The following is a 19,721-nucleotide window of genomic DNA, read 5'->3' as shown; positions in this document are numbered from 1 at the left end:
AATAAAAAATGCTAGCCGAGGGGCGGGATAATTTTATCAGGTCCGTACGCCGTATCGTACCTACCGGGCCGGTGGGGAATTTTGTACTGTTTAAAAAAAAATAATCCATAACACACGATTATAAAGTTGTCATTTGCACATAGAAATTTGCCAAGAAGCAAAGAACAACTGTCTGCCTCGCCATGGAGAACTTCGAGGTGCGAGCAAAGTCGTTCACTATCAAGTGGGTCAAAGCTCCGGACAATTCAGTTGTGAAATGGGAACTAAAACCGTTGAAACGATCTGTTAACTTTGGAATTTACGAATATAACAAAGCAGACTTCCCAGCTGCTTCGACAGCTCCAAATTCCTCTTCAACAACACTATCAGAGAATTTGAGCCTCGATGAGGTTAACGAAGTCCCACACAAGATGTTTGGGGTGCTGCATCAGAATCTACGCGAATTTTTCGAGTCCCTTGCATCTCAGACTCCAGACACTCCTTTAACTCCCAATGGACCATCGACGGGACCACTTCCAAGACAAGATACGGCGATATCTACAAGCTCTGAGAAAAGAAAACGTTCAGAAAGCCTTTCGTCTCTCCACGATTCTCGAACTCTCTTGGAAGAAAAGTTAGATAAACACCTGGTAAAAAAAGAATGGATCGGAAGGTGTCAAGGAGACGAGCTTGTTACAGGAACATTCGAGGTAGGATCTGGGTCCCTTTTTGCATTCATCTTCGACAATACTTTCAGCAGACACAAAGCGAAAACAATTATGTTTAATCAATACATTGAAATGAACGGACTAGTGTATCAGGCATCTGAAAATCCACAGCTATCGTCTTCCTACCAGCTGAATCCCATAATCGAACAAAAGAGGGTGGACGAGAGGGAGGTGACAAGACGGCTTGAGACTGCCAGTGCGCCTGTTGGACATACAAGCGGCGGAGTAGTCAATGGAAAGGCTTCCGTTGTCTCTGCGCCCCTACAGAATCATGTGAAATTCAGCGTCCCCGAAAATGAGATAGCCTCCAAGTCGAAGAACGTATCACTCTTGAGGGTAAAAGGTGGACAGTACCTCCAGGGATTTTTGCTCAAGAAGAAACGCAGACGGGGAGGAGCAAAAAGCTTTGCCAGAAGATACTTCGTTCTCAATTTCAAGTACGGAGTGCTGGACTACTACTTCAACGACGTCACGAATCATGTCCGTGGTAATATGTTCATCAGAAACGTTGTCATCTCAGCCGATCCGAAGCAGTTAATGATGTTTCTAGATTCTGGGATTGAACAGTGGATTTTGAAAGCAATGAACCAGGAAGATTTCAAGATCTGGGTTCAGGCCTTCAACTTCATCAAAAGGCAAAACAAGCTCATACGGCAAATGGACATTCCGGAGCACGATGCATTCCTATCGGCTCCTTCTCCCATAGAGGCCCAGGAGGATCACAACGGAGCTACTCTTGATGATGAAATTCGGGTGGGGAGAACACTTTCAGTGATAAATCCTCAGTACAAGCTCGTTGAGCAAAAAATTTCACAGATTAAGGAGATGGCGGAAAATCTTCAAGCGCAGGCAAAGCAGCAGAGGAAAGTAAGCATGGATAGAAGAGGTTCATTCTTCCGCAAGAAAAATAAAAAAGAGCAGAGTGACGATCAGCTGGACCAGGAAAGCATAACTGGTTCGGCCACAGCCTCGTTGCACGGCGGATCTCTATATGACAGCTTGGTTTCTGAAATCAGAGAATTGCAAATTCAATATATGTTGCTGGTCAACACGGAAACTAATAGGGGATTTAGTAGGCCTCCGCAATCTCCATCGAGAAGAACCCTTACAAGGACAAACACAGCTACCACCTCTGTATTTTCCCAAGAATTTTTTGATGCGCAAGAATACATTGATGAAATGAACCGTTCTGTCTATTTGGTCCACTCCACTGACGAGGACGATAGCGAATGCGAGAACAAATACGACGATGCCAGCATGTCGAATATATTTGACAAGCCGCCTTTTGGGCTCGCAATGGATAACAATCTTTCGAACTCAACGTCTTCGTCGGATGAAGACGACAGCGATCAAAAAGAAACGGTGATCAAAGCTGGAAGACGATTTCCTGCTCGAGAGGACCTTTATCCTTTGGAATTAGGGAAGTCTGTGCAATATAGAAAGGATATAAAGGAGAGCTCCTGCGATCCTCCGTCCTTGATCGGGTTTTTGAGGAAAAACATCGGAAAGGACTTGTCGTCCATATCGATGCCAGTTTCAGCCAACGAGCCTCTCTCCTTCTTACAGAAGTACTCAGAAAGCTTTGAGTACACACATCTGTTGACAGACGCAATGAAAGCCGCGGACTGCGGCCAGAGGGTGCTACTGATTGCGGCCTTTGCCGTGAGCTATCTCTCCTCGTTGAGGGTCAAAATCAGGAGCGTTAGAAAGCCATTCAACCCACTTCTCGGTGAAACTTTTGAGCTTGTGAGAAATGACTTGGGGATCAGACTAATTGCCGAGAAACTCGTTCATAGACCATTCATAGTTGCTGCACATGTGGATTCAAAGGACTGGACCATTGACCACGTCCTCTCGCCTCAACAGAAATATGGCGGAAAGTCTGCCGAAGTCTCCATAATTGGAGAGCTGACCTTGAGATTTAGAAACGGCGAGATTTACAAATGGAGTCAGCCTACGACTCTTCTTAAGAACCTCATCGCTGGCGAGAAGTACTCAGAACCTTGTGCGCCCGTTACTGTCAGTTGCAGTAGCGGCTATAAAGCAATTGTGAATTTCAAGGCATCTGGAATGTTTTCCGGACGTTCTGAGGAGCTGACTATCAAAGCCTACGATAATGCAGGCAAGAAGCTTCCAAAAGAAGTGGTTGGTACGTGGACACACAGTCTTAGATACACAGATACTGGCGAATGCTTGTGGAGAGTTGGAAACTTGGTGCCAGATTATCAAAAAAAGTATGGATTCACCGAGTTCGCGGCCAGTCTTAACCAGATTACCGAGATAGACGAGGGCTGTGCACCGACAGACTCAAGACTGCGTCCAGACCAGCGCAAATACGAGAACGGTGCTGTTGATGAGGCAGAGAAGCTAAAGCAGCATTTAGAGGAAGAACAGAGGAAGAGAAGAAAAAACACAGACGGGACAGACGCTGTGCATGTACCGGCATTTTTCAAGAAAACTGGCGAGGGCGATTACGACTGGAGCTTCATTGAAGGGGAGCACAGCTACTGGAATCGCCGCAAGAGAAATGATTGGAACGGCCTTGTGAAGTTGTGGTAGATTAATAGATGTATATTGGAATGAATGATAGAATTCAAATTGGTGGAATTTCTCTGATGAAGTACCTGTGGTTGTGTCCGCCTGCAACTACCACCTGCGCGGGAGGACCCGTTCTTTGCGAGGTGTTGATGTTCATTCTTGGTACGTCGTCTACGCGACCTTGCTGTTGCAGATAAGGCGACAAGAATGGAGAAAGCATTTCGTCGTTCTGAATAGCCTCTTCAATGGCCTCCTCGATAGCCTCCTGCACCACTTCGTCCTCGTTGGACAGATTGGCAAAGACAAAGGAAGAGAAAATTAGGATAATGCCAAGATAGTATCTAGCTGATGTGCTCTTCACTTTGTAGAATACAGAGTCGCAAATCATGTTGACGGGAATTGCGGTGGAAAGCGACAACGACGTGATCAGCGGAGAAGTCAACAAGGTTGCCAAGATCGAAAAATAGTCCGAGAGACAGTTGAAAAGCCCTCCAATGAAGACAATCCAGAAGATCGTAGAGCTATCTGGAAGAGAGAGTTTTTCGAACCCAAGGAAGCTTGCGAACAGAAGCAGAGGACACGCCAATATGAGAATACTCAGTCCCAAAAGACCAAATATGAGCCTTTCGTTGTCTGGGCTTGTCTCTTTGCCTATCTTCACTCTTAAAAGGACTAAGTAGCAAGAATAAAGAAACGTCCCACAAAGAGCAATGCAATTCCCCAATATTGGGTTGGGGGATGCGGATTGAGAAGATGCCAAGCTGTTAAAGGTTATCAGACATATTCCTGCGATACTTGCCAGGACGGAAACTACCTTGCCCAGGGACAATGTGTCGACGCCACATAGATAACTGAGAAGAAGCGTAAAGACGGAGCTTGTGGTCGTGAGAATCGTTTGGTTGGATGCGCTTGTATACTGTAGTGCAATTGCGCTCAAGGCAGCGTTTGCATAATAAATAAGACCAGCCTGGACCGCAACAATTATCAATTCCTTGAGCGAGAGCTGCTTGGAAGGAGCGTGGAGAATTATACTTGAAGAACCGCAAGAATCGTATGAGTTGAACACAGAATCGTCGAGCCTAGGCTCGGAGGCTGTACAAGCCTTTATCAGGCTTTTGAACGCGGGCTTGATCCCAAATATAACAAAAAGACCCCCATTTACGTATGCCACAAATAAGGGGTGCTGATACGAGTCCCCCTTTAGAACATTGTTCGTCAGCTGTAGTCCAAACACCCAGGTTGCCACAGTCAGGAACAGATAGAGGAGTCCCCTGAGCCAGTTTCTGCGCTCCTCTGTTTTGATGATATCCACGACATCCTCAATTACCTGCTCGCTGGGGAGATCGACATGAGAGTCCTTGGGTCTTGGCGACCGGATCACTCCCCCCGGGAGAACAGGTGACTTTAGGAGGATCACTGGTGACCGTAAATGCGTCTGTCTCGGCGGAGAACTCATGCCATCAGTAAACACTAGGGTATAGAAATAAAATTCGCAATGAGATTTCTCTTGCCTAAAACGGCTGCTGAAGATAAAAATGAAAGCTCATATGAGACGGGGAAATTTACTGTTTCGAGTTGCAAAAACTAAATTAAGACGAAAGCAAATCGTTAACCCTAAAATGCGTAGCACACCTGGCGAGAAAGAGAATGTGTCTCAATGTCTATTTTCTCCGACTACTAGAGCTCAGGTCGCAGTACTTCCACAGAATGTCCGGTGGCTTGTAGAATGGATTGGTAGGGGAGCCCGAATTAGAAGATGTTCCAATTAGAGATTTGGAACGGTATCTGAAACTCTTCACAGGAGATAGTGAAGGTCTTCTTGTGTGCAGAGAACCCTTGGTCTCAGACTCGATACTACCTAGTTTTCTGCTATCAAAACTAAGTCTTTTCCTCTTCTCAATGATTTTTTCCTTGATGACAGTCGGATTTGAGGCGGATACAAAATCGGCCTTCTGAATTTCCACATCCTCACCAGGTGGAAGGTTGAGGTAATTGTGCTCGATCTCGGCGGATGACAAAGAAACCGTCCTATCGATTTCCCAGTTCTGGCTGAGCTGTTCAAAACCTTCCAGAGGCTTGAACGCCCATTGCTTGTCGAACGAGTAGGAGGATATCTGCGTGGATTCTGCACTCGCAATGGTAAGAGCAGGAGAGTCAAATGGATCTGGCTGGCGCTGGTCAGTTTGCTCCGCGTCCTGCGCTGGCAGCTCAAAACCGTTCTTATCAGAGTACGAGACAAAATCAAAACCGTAATCAATGTCTCCTAACGGAAACTCTGACTCCGGCTCATTTGAAAAGATTCTGTACTGGTCAAAGAGGTCCATCTATGAGGTCTGCTCAAATAGAGGAAGCCTTGAATTATTGGCAGCAGCTGGTTTGAAGTGGAATCTGGCAATCTAATAAATGGAGCTTAACAATAACAGCACTCAATTAATTCCATAGTGCAGATCTTGCAAGTAGACAATTGAATAGTGGTGCTTCCTACAAGTCTTTTATACATTTTTATTGTCGGGACAAAAGCAAATTAACAATGTACGGATTATGTAATGCTAATCAGTTCTTGTGGGAGACAATTATCGCAGCATGTAAGTGCATATGCGAAATAACCGTCACAGGTGTAAGACTACATTCATCACAAGACACGCACAACTTGTTTGGCACCTCAGAATGGCAGCCTGCCAAGACAGGAGGTAGCATAGCGTTGAGACACCGAGAAACAAGCGTTATAAGATCAACTTGGGGCCAGTCGTCGACAACGCAAGGCCTTGAAATTACAAATGATTCTCACACGAACGACACTAGATGTAACTTCAAGTGGAAATAGGGCGGGGGGGAGCGGCTCGCCGCCCTCCGGCGATCGGAATACTACAAATCAGCCTGCCCCTGTACTTTGCTGCCCACCATGCCAACTTGAAACAATCCACATTGGAGCACTAGGACGCAAATTAGCGAGCACCCCTTTGACATACACAGTGTGTCTAGCGCTAAGGGGCGACAGTATTTTGTGGGCGAGAGCAAATAATCTGTTGGTTCGCTCCCCGATCGCCATTGCAGGCAGAGCTTCCTAAAAAAAAAGCCGCCCCGCCAGACTTCCGGCTTGGGACGCAAACTTATTGATCCTCTGTGATCCGTGGAAACAGCCGCGGAAATAAGGCTTGCTGGTGCTGGGGGAGTTATGTTGACAGCAACATGACCACATCAAACGGACGACTATCACGTTAGCCGTGTACCTACAACGACTGTTTACAAGCAACCCCCGCATGAATTTTGCTTGTTGCTGAAGATTTCAAAGCCTCAAAACGTGATCTCAGTTTTGCAGTGTGAAACGGTGATCTCATACGGCTCACGAAGTTCTCCAAAAACGTACCCAAATATATTCTTGTGGCTCTGACACCCTCTATTATACATAATATACATTATGTGACCTTCCTAATCTGTGTCAAATCTTAATTTGCGCGGTCTTATTGGAGGCTCTTCGTCCACAAGCTCCCGCACTGCCTTACCGGTCTTGTCCACATATTTCAGATAACCTTGATCTGTTTTGCGTGGTGATTGTGATCTTGCAGATGATAGGGACGGCCCGCGAAAGGGATTTTTGATCTTCTCCTTTCGTATTGTTTCTCTGTCCTCGCTCTCATCTTCCCACACGTGTTGCTTGAAAGGTTCCGGTGTCACGTTATTACGAGGTGTTTGGGGAGCCTCGTCTTCAAGAAGAGCACTGCTGAAATCCAAGCGGCGTGCTTTGATGGATTTTTCATAGTCGGTCAATTTGCGAACTATCTTCTCCCCTGTTTTGTTGTTGACCAGCTCCACCTCCTCCTCGAAACGAGAATAATCCGTCGTCTCTCTCGGGGCCCTTGGCTCTCCGCTCTCCAGGAACGGGTTGTTCATAGTGGCTCGCAACACAAATCGCTCGTCGTCGTCGCCCGAAACGGGCCGCTGCGGAGCAATGTGCATATTGTAGGCCTGTTCCTCCGTCATGACCTGTTTGGCAGGGGTTGACGGCACAGCAAATTCATCGATTTTGAAGTCGAGCTTCTTGGTGACTTTGTCCAGTCTCCGCGGGAGGTTTTCTCCCTCTTCGTCTGACGAAAACTGTAGGTCCTCTTCCAGATCGATCTTGTAAGATTTGCTGAGATCAAGCCTGGCATTCTCTAGTCTGGGCCCGCCAACGTGCGACTTGCGTCCAGAGCCAACCGTTGAGGGCGCCAGCGGGAAAAGTACGCTCGGCTCGCCAATTTTTGAGGCTATTGCATCCGTCAGGTCTTTACGTCGGCCGATCCTTGGCGTCTGGTCTGGTGTTTGTAATTGCTGCTGTCCACGTGTGTGATGGGCAACGGGAGACGCTGCCACAGCTTGTTTTCTGGGAAGATGATGGGGAGTATATGGCGTGTGCGGATGATGTTTGGTTTGATGTGTGCTAACGGGCGTCTTGAGGTATCTATTACTGCCTGCTGTTCGCGTCCCGCTTGGCGGTGTCGATGGCTGCTGAGGCTCAGTCTGGTGTTCTGGAGACCTCATCTTTCTGCACTAGATCCAATTCCGACGATTGCTTATTTTGGTTGAGATCAATCAAAAGTCTAATAAATCGACAATCACTTCTTCTCGTGTCGTAGATGGCTGGTTTATTTTTCTTCAACTTCAATTACTTTTCCGTTTTGGGAACCACCGCCTGAATGAACAGGAGACAAATTTTTATTTTCGGAACTTACATAAGCTATGGAAGCTTACCAGGTCGGATGCAATATGTAGCAGTACACACGCTTGCGGATCTCCTCTGTCTCGGGAGGGTCCTCAGGGAACATAGGATGATCCCAGTGTACCATCTCGACGAACTCGACATCGAAGTCAAAAAGCTCCTCGGCGTCAGTGAAAAACCTGAAGTCATTTTCCACCATCTGCGGTTTGGGTCTATGTGGAGACCAGACAACAAGACACTTCCCGCCGCTTCTAGGCTCAGATGGATCTCGTAGCGGTGTTATCAGCTCTTTTGCAGATTTGAGCAGCTTGTGATGTTCTGAGTGGTTGAAAACCAGATCGCTCATGATGATCAAGTCTGCCGTGCTGTCAAGTGTATTTTTGATTTCCTGCGTATCGTTGCCCCAGATGAACCCTTGCACGACAATCCTGCTGGTCAGCTCCTTATCTGCGAGACTGTCCACGTTGATCTGTATATTCTCTAGCAGATCAGGATCTGGATAGTCTGTAGCTACCACTTTTCTAGCACCGTTGATAGAACACAGCAAGGACGGAAGAGCAGCGGCAGAGCCAAATTCTACAACATTCTTGTCTCTAACTAGCTTCTGTGCGTGCCCTTCAAGATAGTTTGCCGTGTAAATACCTGCGTTCCACAGCAGATGTCCCCAGAGCGGCGATTTTCCAACAAGTCGAAGATTGATCCTGTCTATTTCAGGATGCGCCTGCTTATGCACCCTCGTATACATCTGATAGTGTGCTTCAGGCCTAGGGGGTCTGAATGTCTCAGGTTCCTCAAATAAACCTCCATCCAGGCCCAGCTCGTTGTCCGACATTAAATGTTTTTCGTAAGTTAATTTTTCTTCTGGATGGCTTACGTAAGATATACATATATCATGGACATGTGGTGACCTCCCAGTCGGAAGGATCGTGAACGTCTGGGTGATCGAGTGTTTTCATCTCCACATCTGACAGTTCGAACGAGAGGACATCAAAGTTGGTGGCCAATCTGTCTAAATTCTTAGTTTTAGGGATAGGAATGTAACCTTTTTGAATAGACCATCTAACGAGAACCTGCGCAGGGGTGACGCCTTTCTTCTTGGCAATTGCAACGGCATCAGGGTCGTTGATGCGGTTCGCATGAGAAAATGGTGCATATGCGATAACGGCGATGTCGTTTGCGCGGCAAAAGTTGCAGAGTTCTTGTCTCATGCACCACGGAGAAACCTCGATCTCGTTGGCCACAGGTTTGTATTTGAGACCTGGCCAGGATAAGAGCTCCTTCAGATGGTCAATGCCGTAGTTGGACACACCAATTGATTTCACAACACCCTCATCAACCGCCTCCTGCATGGCCTGATATGTTTCGAGTCTCATTTTCTTGCCCTGTGTAGGAGCATGAATCAGGAGCAAGTCAATATATTTCAGGCCATCGATCTGCTCCAAACACCCTTTGATTGCTTTTTTGGCGTTTTGGTAGCCGTGCTGATTTGTCCACAGCTTAGTGATATAGCAAACATGTTCTCTTCTATTGTGTTCCGGGTCCTCCTTCATCCATTCCAGCACGCCCTGAGCGCACTCCTTCTCGTTACCGTATAAGACTGCGGTATCGATTAGGCGATATCCAATTTTCAGGGCTTCCTTGACGACTTCGGTGGCGTTCGTAAGTTCCCAAGTGCCCAATCCCATGTATGGGAGATAGGAACCATTGTTGAGCTTCACTAGCTTTGACAACATGACGGGAATTGGATAAGAAAATTTATCTCGAAATTTTTAATTGCGATATGTAGTGCAATTTATAGTGGAAAAACAGCAAATCTAATCTATGGTAATATATGCTAGCAAAGCTAAGAAACAATTTCGTTTCCTTATTTCGGTAACCCTGTTTCCACATTGATCAACACCTCATCCGAGTCCTGTGGGCCTGCACCAACCTCGGTCAAAATAACTCTGGAAACGCCCGACCCCCATGTTGGATCCAACTCAATGGATGGAGGAGTCAGGGTCTCGGGGTCAATCTTTTGCCATCCATCAACAGACTTGAATAGAGCATGGAGTAGGCCTAGAACTCTCGACTCGTTTTTCTGCTCGTAGTAGATCACGGCATTAGGTCCTGCGTCGAACGTATAAGCTGCAATTATTTTTCCGGCAGACTCGTTCAGTAGGTTGATGAGCTTGATGATTTTTTTAGACGTGTCGTTCAAGTAGAAGATTGGAGGGTAGGAGTCTAGGCATGTCGCATGGAACGAATTGGAGTCTTTCATGGTCAGCTCGGCAAACAACGGGAAGTTCTTCTCCCTGATGGATTTTTTCATTTCTTCAAATCTCTGCGGAACAACCTTTTCGACACGGTGTTGAAACAATGATGACGTCTTGACGGTCAGTTGCATACCGCTTGTACTAGGAACGTCCTTTTTATCGTCAGAAACCACCAGAATACATGCCTTCATGTCTGGCCAATGACTCAGCGGAGCCACTTCCACAGCCTTGGAGTCCTCGCCGTTCTCTAACTCTCCCATCTCCCAGGCCACGTATCCTCCAAAGAGCGATCTGCACGCCGAGCCAGAACCCTTTCTTGCAATCTTGCTGAGGTCAGAGGCACTCTGAGGGAGCTCATAAAGTTTTGCAACAGCCGAGATCAATGCTGCAAATCCGGCTGCAGATGATGCCAGACCCGCGGCTGTCGGGAAGTTGTTCTCGCTGACAATGTGCAGGTGCATTTTGCTGAGTTTTGGGAGAGATCCATCCTGAGCTTCGAGTTCCTCTCTGTGTTTTCTGAGATCGCGCAGACACTGTTGGGTTCTCGGCGTGTCCAGAGAATGGGGTTGGCCATTTAGCCACAGTTCGTCTCTTTCGAAACCTTCAGAACAGGAGGCAGTGGTGAGAGTCCTCAGGTCTTTCTGCGACAAGGTAACGCTGATCGACGAGTTCGTCGGGAGGTTCAGGTCCTTGTCTCTTTTTCCCCAGTATTTGAGGGTCTGACGTTAGCATCAAAAGCTAGGCCATACATACAGCAATGTTCACGGGTGCCGTTCTCGAGGCGTAGTAAATCTTAGCCATTATTAATGATTAATCACGGGGACACCAAATTATTCCCTCTATTTTTTTTTCTTCGCGTACTTCGTTCGTATAAATCCTCAGATTTTCATATTTGTCAATACAAAACATATAGAGGCTGAATAATACAAATGTTAAAAAGTGGAGGAAACGTATTCGAGCTGAAAGCAATCTTTGGATCAAGAAGAAACCTTCTCCCATCTCCAGATTCTGGCTTTGCAATCTCCAGAACCAGTAGCAAAGTAGCCCCCATTGACTCCTCTCTTCTGGGTCATGACAGGCGACACATTCACGCTGATAACAGAGTTTCTGTGCCCTTGTAACATGATGTATGGTTCACCGGTCGCCTTCTCCCACATTATCACACCTCTATCTTTGGAACCCGACAGGATGAACTCGTCGTCTGGGGTACAGCAGACAGAAAGAACAAAATCCTTATGTCCCACATAGGTGACCTCGCAGTTGGACTTGGACGATCCCTGCTGTTTCTGAAGGTCTTTCAAAGACCACAGCTTGACAGTTCTGTCCAAAGAGCCAGAAGCAATATCTTTTCCGTCGTGTGTGAATGCAACCGAGTAGACTGAATCCATGTGGCCGTTTCCGCTCTCATTAGCAGAGTCGAGTCTTTCGACCAAGAAGCCATGGTTGGCATCCCATACCCTCACAGTTCTATCCAAAGAGCCTGCTGCAATCAGTTTTCCGTCCGGCGAAGCAGCGACCGTGGTGACACCATCCTCAATACTAAGGGTGAGCGAGCACTGACCAGTGAATACATCCCAGATCCTGACGGTTCTGTCTCCAGATCCGGAAACCAGCTTGGAGCCATCGGGGAAGAAGTCCAGCGAGTATATATCCTGTTCATGTCCCTTCAGGTACTTCACAATCGTTCTGGTAGCAAGGTCCCAGATTCTAATGATCTTGTCTTCGGCACCAGTTGCGAGGAACTTTCCATCTGGCGAGAAACAAACAGATCTAATATACAAATCTCCGGTGTCTGTGTCGTATGACCCGTTGGAGCTGGCAGACGACTCATCGCTCAATCTAGCAACCAGGTCGCCTGTTTCGACGCTGAACACTTGCGTGAGCTTGTTGCAGCCAGTGGCTAAAAACTTGCCGTCTTTGGAAAACCTAACACAGCAAACCACAGAGGTGTGGTCAAACGAGTGCACCAGTGACGTGTCAACCTTCTTTGGAACCTTCGGGTTGTAAACTATGTAGTATTCGCTGTGCTGTTTTTTGTACGGCAGACTGCTGTACGAGTCAAAGTCTTTCAAGAATGCTGGAATCGGCTTGTTGTGCTGAGACCTCATCACGTATCCAGCGTCTTCAACCTCGCTCTTCACAACAGAAGTCTGAATAGCGGCAGGAGGCTGTTCTGGTGAAGGCTGGGTCTGAGAAGCTGCTTGTTGCTCTTGGGTGGAGACTGGCGGCGGAGGAGGAAGCTGGGAGCTCTGAGAAATTTCAGGCTTCGCGCCTGAGGCTTGCGCGTTGATTTGCGGAAGAGCACCGTTGAAACCTGCGCCGCGGTAGTCGGACGGGGAACCACTGAGATTTGGCGGCGGCAGCTGCTGAGGAGTCTGTGGGAAAGCTCCTTGTGGCCTATCAAGAAGTGGATGCTGTTGAGATTGCACCTGAGCCTTCACCTGAGCTTGCGCCTGGGCCTGAGCCTGGGCCTGCTGCAGAGATTGTTGTTGGAACAGTCTGTCTCTGTTTTCGAGGTCCTGTTTCAATCTTAGGATTTCCTTCTCGTAAGCCTCCTTCATCGTTCTGTGGGCCTGTTCCAGTTCGTACACGGTATTCCTGATATTGGTGAGTTCCTGGTGCTGCTGGTTAATTTTTAACTCATAATCGTGATGGTGGTCTTTGTAGATTGTTGTTTCTCTAGTGAGATTGTCGAACTCTTTCTTGACAGCATCCAAAAGCTCATCCAGACGTTCACGTTCCGGCATTGTATGGTTGCTGCTGCTTGGGACGGCTCTTTGGTACGACATGTCACTAAATTATCCAGCTTGTCAATTCTCCAGTTGGCGAGTCAAGGTACCCAACAAATTGAAAACCGAGTAGCGTAAATCAACGGGTCTCGGTTTAAAATCACAGAAGTCTACTGTAGATTCAAAAGCGCGTTTTGTTTAGCTCCACAAAAACAATTTGCAACTAGTAAACTAACAGCAAGAGGAAGAGCAGGTGATCAAAATATACGGAAGAAAGCAAGAAAAAAAAAACGAAACGAAAATGTGCATGGGGACGAAAAAGACGAAAGTCGAAAAAACGATTAGTTGACGTGAAACTTATCACCAGCGACAGATGCGCTGCTTTAGGGTAATTTTACGTCCCGGAATGAAAAATCTTATGATCGTTCGCTTTTCTGTATACGTGTTCTGATTGGCCCGTTCGGTTATTTCGCCCAAATTTGTCCGTTGTCTAGTCTGGCGGGATGTTGTTCTTTACGCACTATTTGCGCTTTCCAAATTTCTTGGCAGTCCGTCCTTATTGTCTACCTCTATGATCATTCTTATTGTGCATCGTATTGTTCCGAGCATTATTACCGAAATGCTTTGTGGCGTAAGAGCACCCGTGCACCACAAAATGAAACAACACACGCGCACGGGGCGCTTACACGACTTGCCAGCCGTCAACAACAAAAGATTTTATTTTTCCTGGCATCGTACGGTACAGGAACACGGCAGCTAACTCGACTATCCGGTGTAGAGATGTCTTATAAGAGATTACCGAAACCAAAATAATTCTCCTTAATAGACAAGCATGTCAAGTGCCAGCGAGTTTTTGGACAAGGGCGTGGACCTTGTGAAGAAAGCCATTGAGGCAGATAGTGCCAGTAAATATGACGAGGCATACAGACTGTATTACAACGGCTTGGACTACTTGATGCTAGCCCTCAAGTACGAAAAAAATCCCAAGTCCAAGGAGACCATCAGGTCCAAATTCACCGAGTACTTATCGCGCGCAGAACAATTGAAAGAGTACCTTGATAAGAAACAGCAGCAGGACCAGACAGGCGAGGCTAGTGCGACGTCTGGGTCTGTGAAAGCAAAGAAGACTAGCGGAGGAGAGGATGACGACAACGACAGCGATACAAAGAAACTGAGAGGTGCCCTTGCTAGTTCGATTCTAAGCGAAAGGCCCAACGTGCAATGGAGCGATATCGCGGGTTTGGAACTTGCGAAAGAGGCTCTAAAGGAGGCTGTCATATTACCCGTCAAATTTCCTCATTTATTCAGAGGCAAAAGAAAACCGGTTTCTGGAATTCTCCTGTATGGCCCTCCGGGTACAGGTAAGTCGTATTTAGCCAAGGCGGTTGCCACAGAGGCTAATTCTACATTTTTTTCCGTGTCGTCATCCGATCTGGTGAGTAAATGGATGGGTGAGTCTGAAAGATTAGTGAAACAGTTGTTTACGATGGCTAGGGAGCAGAAGCCGGCAATCATTTTCATCGACGAAGTAGATGCGCTATGTGGTCCAAGGGGAGAAGGCGAATCCGAGGCTTCGCGGAGAATTAAGACAGAACTTTTGGTTCAAATGAACGGCGTTGGTAATGATTCTGACGGTGTTTTAGTGCTGGGGGCGACGAACATTCCATGGCAGTTGGACGCAGCTATCAGAAGACGGTTTGAGCGTAGAATATACATTCCCTTGCCCGACCAGGAAGCCAGAGTTGAAATGTTCAAGCTAAATATTGGAGACACCCCATGCTCGCTCACAACGCAGGATTACCATACACTTGCGCAAATGACGGAAGGATACTCAGGACATGACGTCAGTGTTGTTGTGAAAGACGCTCTTATGCAACCCATTCGTAAGATTCAGATGGCTACGCACTTCAAAAAGGTGGTCTCGACGGACGAGGAAGGACACGAGCTGGTGCAATATACGCCATGTTCTCCGGGGGAAAGTGATGCGATTGAGATGAGCTGGCTGGATCTCGACGGCGAGCAATTGAGAGAGCCGGAGCTAGGTATTAAAGACTTCATCAAAGCCATTAAAACGAACAAGCCTACGGTGAACAAGAAGGACCTTGACAAATTCGTTGACTTTACAAACGATTTCGGTTCAGAGGGGAACTAGAAAACAAAGCTCTATTAATATTTGGATATGTTAAAGTTAGAGTCCACCACCTTAGAAAGTTCAATTTTGATCAGCAGCAGAGCAGCGCCCTTGTTTTTCAAGAACGGCTTGGCGTCTGGGTTGCTCTTGATGTGTAGATCTCTGTAATACTTTGTTTCCTCTGAGTTTTCGTCCTCGTCGAAAACTTGCTCGACATACCCTGTCAAATTGCAACTCAGCTCGCATAATTCAGATTGGTTAAGGTCTTCGAGCAATCTGAGTAATTGACCGTGTCGCGAGACTCCGCTTGCTTTCGTCGATGTGGTCCAATCATGGACCAAAATGGAGCATTGTGGGTTTTGAGATAGATTATGGTACTTCTGAGTATCTTTTGGCGTGGAAATAAGCATATAGTGGTTTTTGCCAGTCTTGTCGTTATACTTCTGCTCGGGGCTGATAAGCGTGTAATTCATCAAACTCACATGAGGCACGTTGTTGAGACAGGTTCCCAAGTGGATGAAGTTGGCATTTTGTAACAGATGCAACACAGAGCTAGGAATTTCGGTTGTCATCTAAAAGTGGTCAAGTATGAAAATACTAAATGTCCAAGCCAAGATAGGGGGAGAAAATAAAAAATAGTGAGACCAGTATCTAGATTTATTTGGGCAAACGAAACTTTCATGGCTTCCGGCTCTTATCCCTGGGAGCGGCTGCCGAAGCCTGATATGGCCAGTACAACCTTCCTTCTTCTCCTGGAAGGCCCTGACGACGCTTTTGGACTACAGGCCGATTGTCCTAAGACGCCAGTTACCCCACAAGATCCAGAAGTCAGCGGAGAGCAACAAAGAACACAGAAGATCAAAGAGGCAATTCAGCATTCACATGAGTCGCCGGCGCTGAAGGCTAAGATGGCCGCTTCACGAATACTCCCCAAACCTTTTGCCGACATTGACGAGGATTCAAACTTGGACGACGCTGCTTTGCAGAAAATCAACCAGCTTGTAAACATGGACGACAGCGACTCAGAACGGTCGGAGTTGAATAAACTTTTTCCCAACGCAGTGCGTACGATCAAGCTTTCGGAGGGCGATCAGGACAACATTGATCGTGCGTTGAGGCTTGAAAGTGTCAAAAGCGCAATGTTGACACAAGAAGTGCGCAAAAGGAGGCAGGTTTCTGAAGAGCAAACTGCGCTCGCAAATGAGGCTTCTGCTGATGCGTTTCTGCTGAAACGAGCAAAAGGGAATCTACAGGATATAGTTTCCCGCAAACTGAGTCGGACAGAGAAAGACTAACTGGCGGGGAAAAATGGGGACGCAGATTACCTAAACGAAGAAAGAAGACGCAGATGAGGACCAAGAAACAGATCTGGATGAGGAGACTAATGACAATGTCGACAGCGATGATAGGGTATCCTCTCTCTCTCCAGCTCTCCAAACGAGCCATTGTCCCAATCTTCGGATGATAAATATGTTTCCATTCAACGAGATTGATCACGCTAAGAGCATGTCCGCCGTGAAGTGCATGGTGAAATGATTCGGGAGGATCTCGGGGATTGTATATTACAGTGGGATTTAGAAATGTAAAGTAGATGCAACAATTTTTATTTTTCACATTAATTAATTACATGACTGTGACCGAGCCAGAGCGGAATTTGGAGCTTCTAAAGCGACGAGTGCTAGCCAATTTGTCCAATAGGACAAGCTCGGGGCTTGTTAAGGTTCGTCTCAACAATGTCGAAATGGAGCAAGTCCAGATATACAAGATGTTGGAGAATACCATCAAATTCAACGAGGGTAAATCTTGTCTTGTGATAGGTCCTCGTGGGAGCGGAAAAACGACCATGGTGAACAACGCACTGCTGGATCTTCAGGAGAGGTTTCCGAACATGTTTTATGTGATTAGAATAAGTGGATTTTACCAAAGTGACGACAAGAGCGCGATCAAGGAGATTGCAAGACAGCTTGACTGGCATCTTCTCAGGCATTCGGGCGACTGGAGTGTTTCGTTCGAACGCTTTTCCGCCAACGATACCATGAACAGTGTGATGAGTGTTCTGGACGGCAGCCAGCTGAGGGAGGGGAAAGATCTGAATGGAGACAACGACGAGATGCAGATGCCTATCATCTTTGTGATCGACGAGCTTGACAGGTACACAAATGACGCCAAGCAGACACTACTGTACAATTTGTTTGATGTGGCGCAGTCTTCGTCGAACTCCCACGCCGTGGCCGTCATTGGATTAACCACTGTCACCGGTGTCCGAGAACAGTTAGAAAAAAGAGTAAAGAGTCGATTTAGTCAGAAGGTAATCCAGCTGACGAAACCTAGGCAGCTTGCAGAGTTCTGTGACAGTGTTTACTGCATGATTGCTGTCGGCGCCGACGACTTTGAACCGTCGATGTACGAGTTGGCACAGAGATACAACTCACACATGAAAATGCTACTCGGCGGGCCGAGCGAGCTCCGCAAGGTGGTTGTCCGCAATTTTTACACAGTCAAAGACCTCAACATTCTCAAGAGCCAGCTGACGCCTTACATTGCGAAAATGGACATGACCACATTTTCCGCGGGGCCGATCCCTAACGTAAACACCAACAACCGCAGTTTTCAAATTTTGTCGAGCCTCAGTGAGCTGGAATTGAAGCTCGTCATTTGTGCCGGCCGCCAGCTGCTCAAGAATTCCATGGACCAGGTCAATTTCAACATTGCATACGAGGAGTTCGAGAAGATTTCGAGCTCCCAGGCCAATACGCTGAATTCGCAGCTTCAAACAATGGGACGCGTGAAGCTCGATTCGGCACACCGTTCGCGGGACCTGATGCTCGCATGCTGGGAACGGCTCATCTACTACGGACTCCTCGTGGAGCCGATCCGGCAGATCAACGGAATCAACTCGAGCTTCTACACCGGAGGAGAATCAAATAAAATGTTTCATCTGGACGTGACGGTGGAGGACGTTGCGCGGCTTTTCCGCCATACAGATTGGGTCACCAAGTGGTGCAGAATATAGACCCCGTTTGTCTTGCAGAAAATTTTTGCTTTTCGCTCTACGGCCGAATCAGTTTTCCATTCACCCCTAGGCTACCCCGCAGGGTTATGGTGGGTGCCTTGTAAGCGCGAATAGACCGGAATAGAAACTTAAGTAGTGACAGATCCACCGATTTCGCCGTAGTCGAAGCATCAAAGCCACAGTGGAATTCTATATAATAACTGACGGAGTCCCTCTCGCACTCCGAGCTCTATCTTTCCTCGCACAAAACCTCTCCATAAAAAGTTTTTCTTGCTTGGGTAAAGCTCGCTAGTCCGAAAATAACCATCAATCTCACACAGCCTTTTTCTGTGCAAGAAAAGCGTCCAATCTTTTATCAATTTTCACAATGGACCCAACACAGGACCCGAATTTCAGGCCTCCCTCCACGCATCCGCCCGTGGAGCCCACAGTTTCGTCCACACTTATTCCGAACAGACGGCCCATACAGCCATACGTCCTTGCTGACTACTTGGAACCTATCGACCAACCTATAGAGCACGCGAGCGTTTCGAGCGAGCCACCAGCGTCAGCTTTGAATAACCGCCCAAACGCTAAGTTCTCAATTGAGACCGTTACCAGATCCAGCTCGCCGAGCTCGATCAAGCACAAAATCCCGAAGTCTAGAACCGAACTCCAGCCGTTCAGTTCCAGCGAGGAGGAAGAAGATTCCGCCACTCCGGACCAGAGCGCTTATCCGCCGCTCGAGGATAATCGTACGGCTTCTTTCTCCAGCACCAACCTGCCTCGGGTGCACTCATTCCAGATCGCAGATCTCGAGGAAGTTCCGCACGGTATACAGCGGCAGTCCAAGAGCCTTGAAGAGTACAAATTTCCTACACATCGTCTGAAAACACGAATATCTGAGCCCAACAAGTATCCTCTGGTAATTGTGGCGTGTGGCTCGTTTTCCCCGATCACGTACTTGCATCTGCGGATGTTCGAAATGGCCTTGGATGCCGTCCGGGAGTATACCAGGTTCGAGGTCATCGGAGGTTACTATTCTCCGGTTTCGGACAATTACAAGAAACCGGGCCTTGCCCCATCTCATCACCGGGTGCGCATGTGCGAGCTTGGCTGCGAGCGCACATCATCGTGGCTGATGGTCGACGCCTGGGAGTCCCTGCAGCCCAAATACACGCGAACAGCGCTGGTGCTGGATCATTTCAATGAAGAAATCAACATTAAAAGAGGCGGGGTGTATAAATACAAGAGCACCACAGAGAAAACAGGTGTCAAGATCATGCTGCTTGCCGGTGGAGACCTGATAGAGTCCATGGGCGAGCCGAATGTGTGGGCAGATCAGGATCTGCACCATATCCTTGGCAACTACGGATGTCTCATTGTGGAACGTACTGGTTCGGATGTGAGGTCGTTCTTGCTCAGTCACGACATCATGTACGAACATCGCAAAAACATTTTGGTGATCAAGCAGCTGATCTACAACGACATCAGCTCGACCAAGGTGCGACTGTTTTTGAGGAGAAATATGAGCGTCCAGTACTTATTGCCCAATTCTGTCATCCGGTACATCCAGGAACACAAACTGTATGTGAATGATAGCGAGCCAGTGAAGCAGGTAATGGAGCCCAAGGACTGAGACCAAGAATATAGATATTCCGAATATATCT

General features: G+C 47.4%; 14 protein-coding genes across 14 annotated transcripts; 6 read left to right on the top strand and 8 right to left on the bottom strand.

Annotated features, from left to right (window-relative positions):
- Positions 1-182: 182 nt before the first annotated feature.
- Positions 183-3,266, top strand: KL911_000660 (uncharacterized protein; the record flags this gene model as incomplete). The annotated part of the gene is made up of 1 exon (XM_043200939.1): positions 183-3,266. One exon carries the CDS (start codon positions 183-185, stop codon positions 3,264-3,266), a length of 3,084 nt encoding a protein of 1,027 aa, XP_043056224.1.
- Positions 3,267-3,300: 34 nt separating this feature from the next.
- KL911_000659 (uncharacterized protein) lies at positions 3,301-4,701 on the bottom strand (the record flags this gene model as incomplete). The annotated part of the gene is made up of 1 exon (XM_043200937.1): positions 3,301-4,701. One exon carries the CDS (start codon positions 4,699-4,701, stop codon positions 3,301-3,303), a length of 1,401 nt encoding a protein of 466 aa, XP_043056223.1.
- A 205-nt stretch (positions 4,702-4,906) lies between these two features.
- KL911_000658 (uncharacterized protein) lies at positions 4,907-5,569 on the bottom strand (the record flags this gene model as incomplete). Its single annotated transcript, XM_043200936.1, has 1 exon — positions 4,907-5,569. The coding sequence occupies one exon, from the start codon at positions 5,567-5,569 to the stop codon at positions 4,907-4,909; it is 663 nt and encodes a 220-aa protein (XP_043056222.1).
- A 206-nt stretch (positions 5,570-5,775) lies between these two features.
- KL911_000657 (uncharacterized protein) lies at positions 5,776-6,069 on the top strand (the record flags this gene model as incomplete). The annotated part of the gene is made up of 1 exon (XM_043200935.1): positions 5,776-6,069. One exon carries the CDS (start codon positions 5,776-5,778, stop codon positions 6,067-6,069), a length of 294 nt encoding a protein of 97 aa, XP_043056221.1.
- A 605-nt stretch (positions 6,070-6,674) lies between these two features.
- KL911_000656 (uncharacterized protein) lies at positions 6,675-7,766 on the bottom strand (the record flags this gene model as incomplete). The annotated part of the gene is made up of 1 exon (XM_043200934.1): positions 6,675-7,766. One exon carries the CDS (start codon positions 7,764-7,766, stop codon positions 6,675-6,677), a length of 1,092 nt encoding a protein of 363 aa, XP_043056220.1.
- Positions 7,767-7,972: 206 nt separating this feature from the next.
- On the bottom strand, positions 7,973-8,776 carry KL911_000655 (uncharacterized protein; the record flags this gene model as incomplete). Its single annotated transcript, XM_043200933.1, has 1 exon — positions 7,973-8,776. The coding sequence occupies one exon, from the start codon at positions 8,774-8,776 to the stop codon at positions 7,973-7,975; it is 804 nt and encodes a 267-aa protein (XP_043056219.1).
- A 58-nt stretch (positions 8,777-8,834) lies between these two features.
- On the bottom strand, positions 8,835-9,677 carry KL911_000654 (uncharacterized protein; the record flags this gene model as incomplete). Its single annotated transcript, XM_043200932.1, has 1 exon — positions 8,835-9,677. The coding sequence occupies one exon, from the start codon at positions 9,675-9,677 to the stop codon at positions 8,835-8,837; it is 843 nt and encodes a 280-aa protein (XP_043056218.1).
- Positions 9,678-9,808: 131 nt separating this feature from the next.
- Positions 9,809-11,000, bottom strand: KL911_000653 (uncharacterized protein; the record flags this gene model as incomplete). The annotated part of the gene is made up of 2 exons (XM_043200931.1): positions 9,809-10,840; positions 10,953-11,000. 2 exons carry the CDS (start codon positions 10,998-11,000, stop codon positions 9,809-9,811), a joined length of 1,080 nt encoding a protein of 359 aa, XP_043056217.1.
- A 176-nt stretch (positions 11,001-11,176) lies between these two features.
- KL911_000652 (uncharacterized protein) lies at positions 11,177-12,946 on the bottom strand (the record flags this gene model as incomplete). Its single annotated transcript, XM_043200930.1, has 1 exon — positions 11,177-12,946. One exon carries the CDS (start codon positions 12,944-12,946, stop codon positions 11,177-11,179), a length of 1,770 nt encoding a protein of 589 aa, XP_043056216.1.
- Positions 12,947-13,760: 814 nt separating this feature from the next.
- On the top strand, positions 13,761-15,080 carry KL911_000651 (uncharacterized protein; the record flags this gene model as incomplete). The annotated part of the gene is made up of 1 exon (XM_043200929.1): positions 13,761-15,080. The coding sequence occupies one exon, from the start codon at positions 13,761-13,763 to the stop codon at positions 15,078-15,080; it is 1,320 nt and encodes a 439-aa protein (XP_043056215.1).
- Positions 15,081-15,094: 14 nt separating this feature from the next.
- On the bottom strand, positions 15,095-15,631 carry KL911_000650 (uncharacterized protein; the record flags this gene model as incomplete). Its single annotated transcript, XM_043200928.1, has 1 exon — positions 15,095-15,631. One exon carries the CDS (start codon positions 15,629-15,631, stop codon positions 15,095-15,097), a length of 537 nt encoding a protein of 178 aa, XP_043056214.1.
- Positions 15,632-15,739: 108 nt separating this feature from the next.
- Positions 15,740-16,354, top strand: KL911_000649 (uncharacterized protein; the record flags this gene model as incomplete). The annotated part of the gene is made up of 1 exon (XM_043200926.1): positions 15,740-16,354. One exon carries the CDS (start codon positions 15,740-15,742, stop codon positions 16,352-16,354), a length of 615 nt encoding a protein of 204 aa, XP_043056213.1.
- A 332-nt stretch (positions 16,355-16,686) lies between these two features.
- Positions 16,687-18,072, top strand: KL911_000648 (uncharacterized protein; the record flags this gene model as incomplete). Its single annotated transcript, XM_043200925.1, has 1 exon — positions 16,687-18,072. The coding sequence occupies one exon, from the start codon at positions 16,687-16,689 to the stop codon at positions 18,070-18,072; it is 1,386 nt and encodes a 461-aa protein (XP_043056212.1).
- Positions 18,073-18,439: 367 nt separating this feature from the next.
- Positions 18,440-19,690, top strand: KL911_000647 (uncharacterized protein; the record flags this gene model as incomplete). Its single annotated transcript, XM_043200924.1, has 1 exon — positions 18,440-19,690. One exon carries the CDS (start codon positions 18,440-18,442, stop codon positions 19,688-19,690), a length of 1,251 nt encoding a protein of 416 aa, XP_043056211.1.
- Between the last annotated feature and the right edge of the window lie 31 nt (positions 19,691-19,721).

The sequence above is a fragment of the Ogataea haglerorum genome, assembly GCF_019207285.1.
Source record: "Ogataea haglerorum isolate 81-453-3 chromosome Unknown 81-453-3_NODE_2_length_903871_cov_94.662503, whole genome shotgun sequence".
Classification (NCBI taxonomy): domain Eukaryota; kingdom Fungi; phylum Ascomycota; class Pichiomycetes; order Pichiales; family Pichiaceae; genus Ogataea; species Ogataea haglerorum.
The sequence above is the reverse complement of the archived record's forward strand: the minus strand, read 5'-3'. Positions and strand labels throughout refer to the sequence as shown.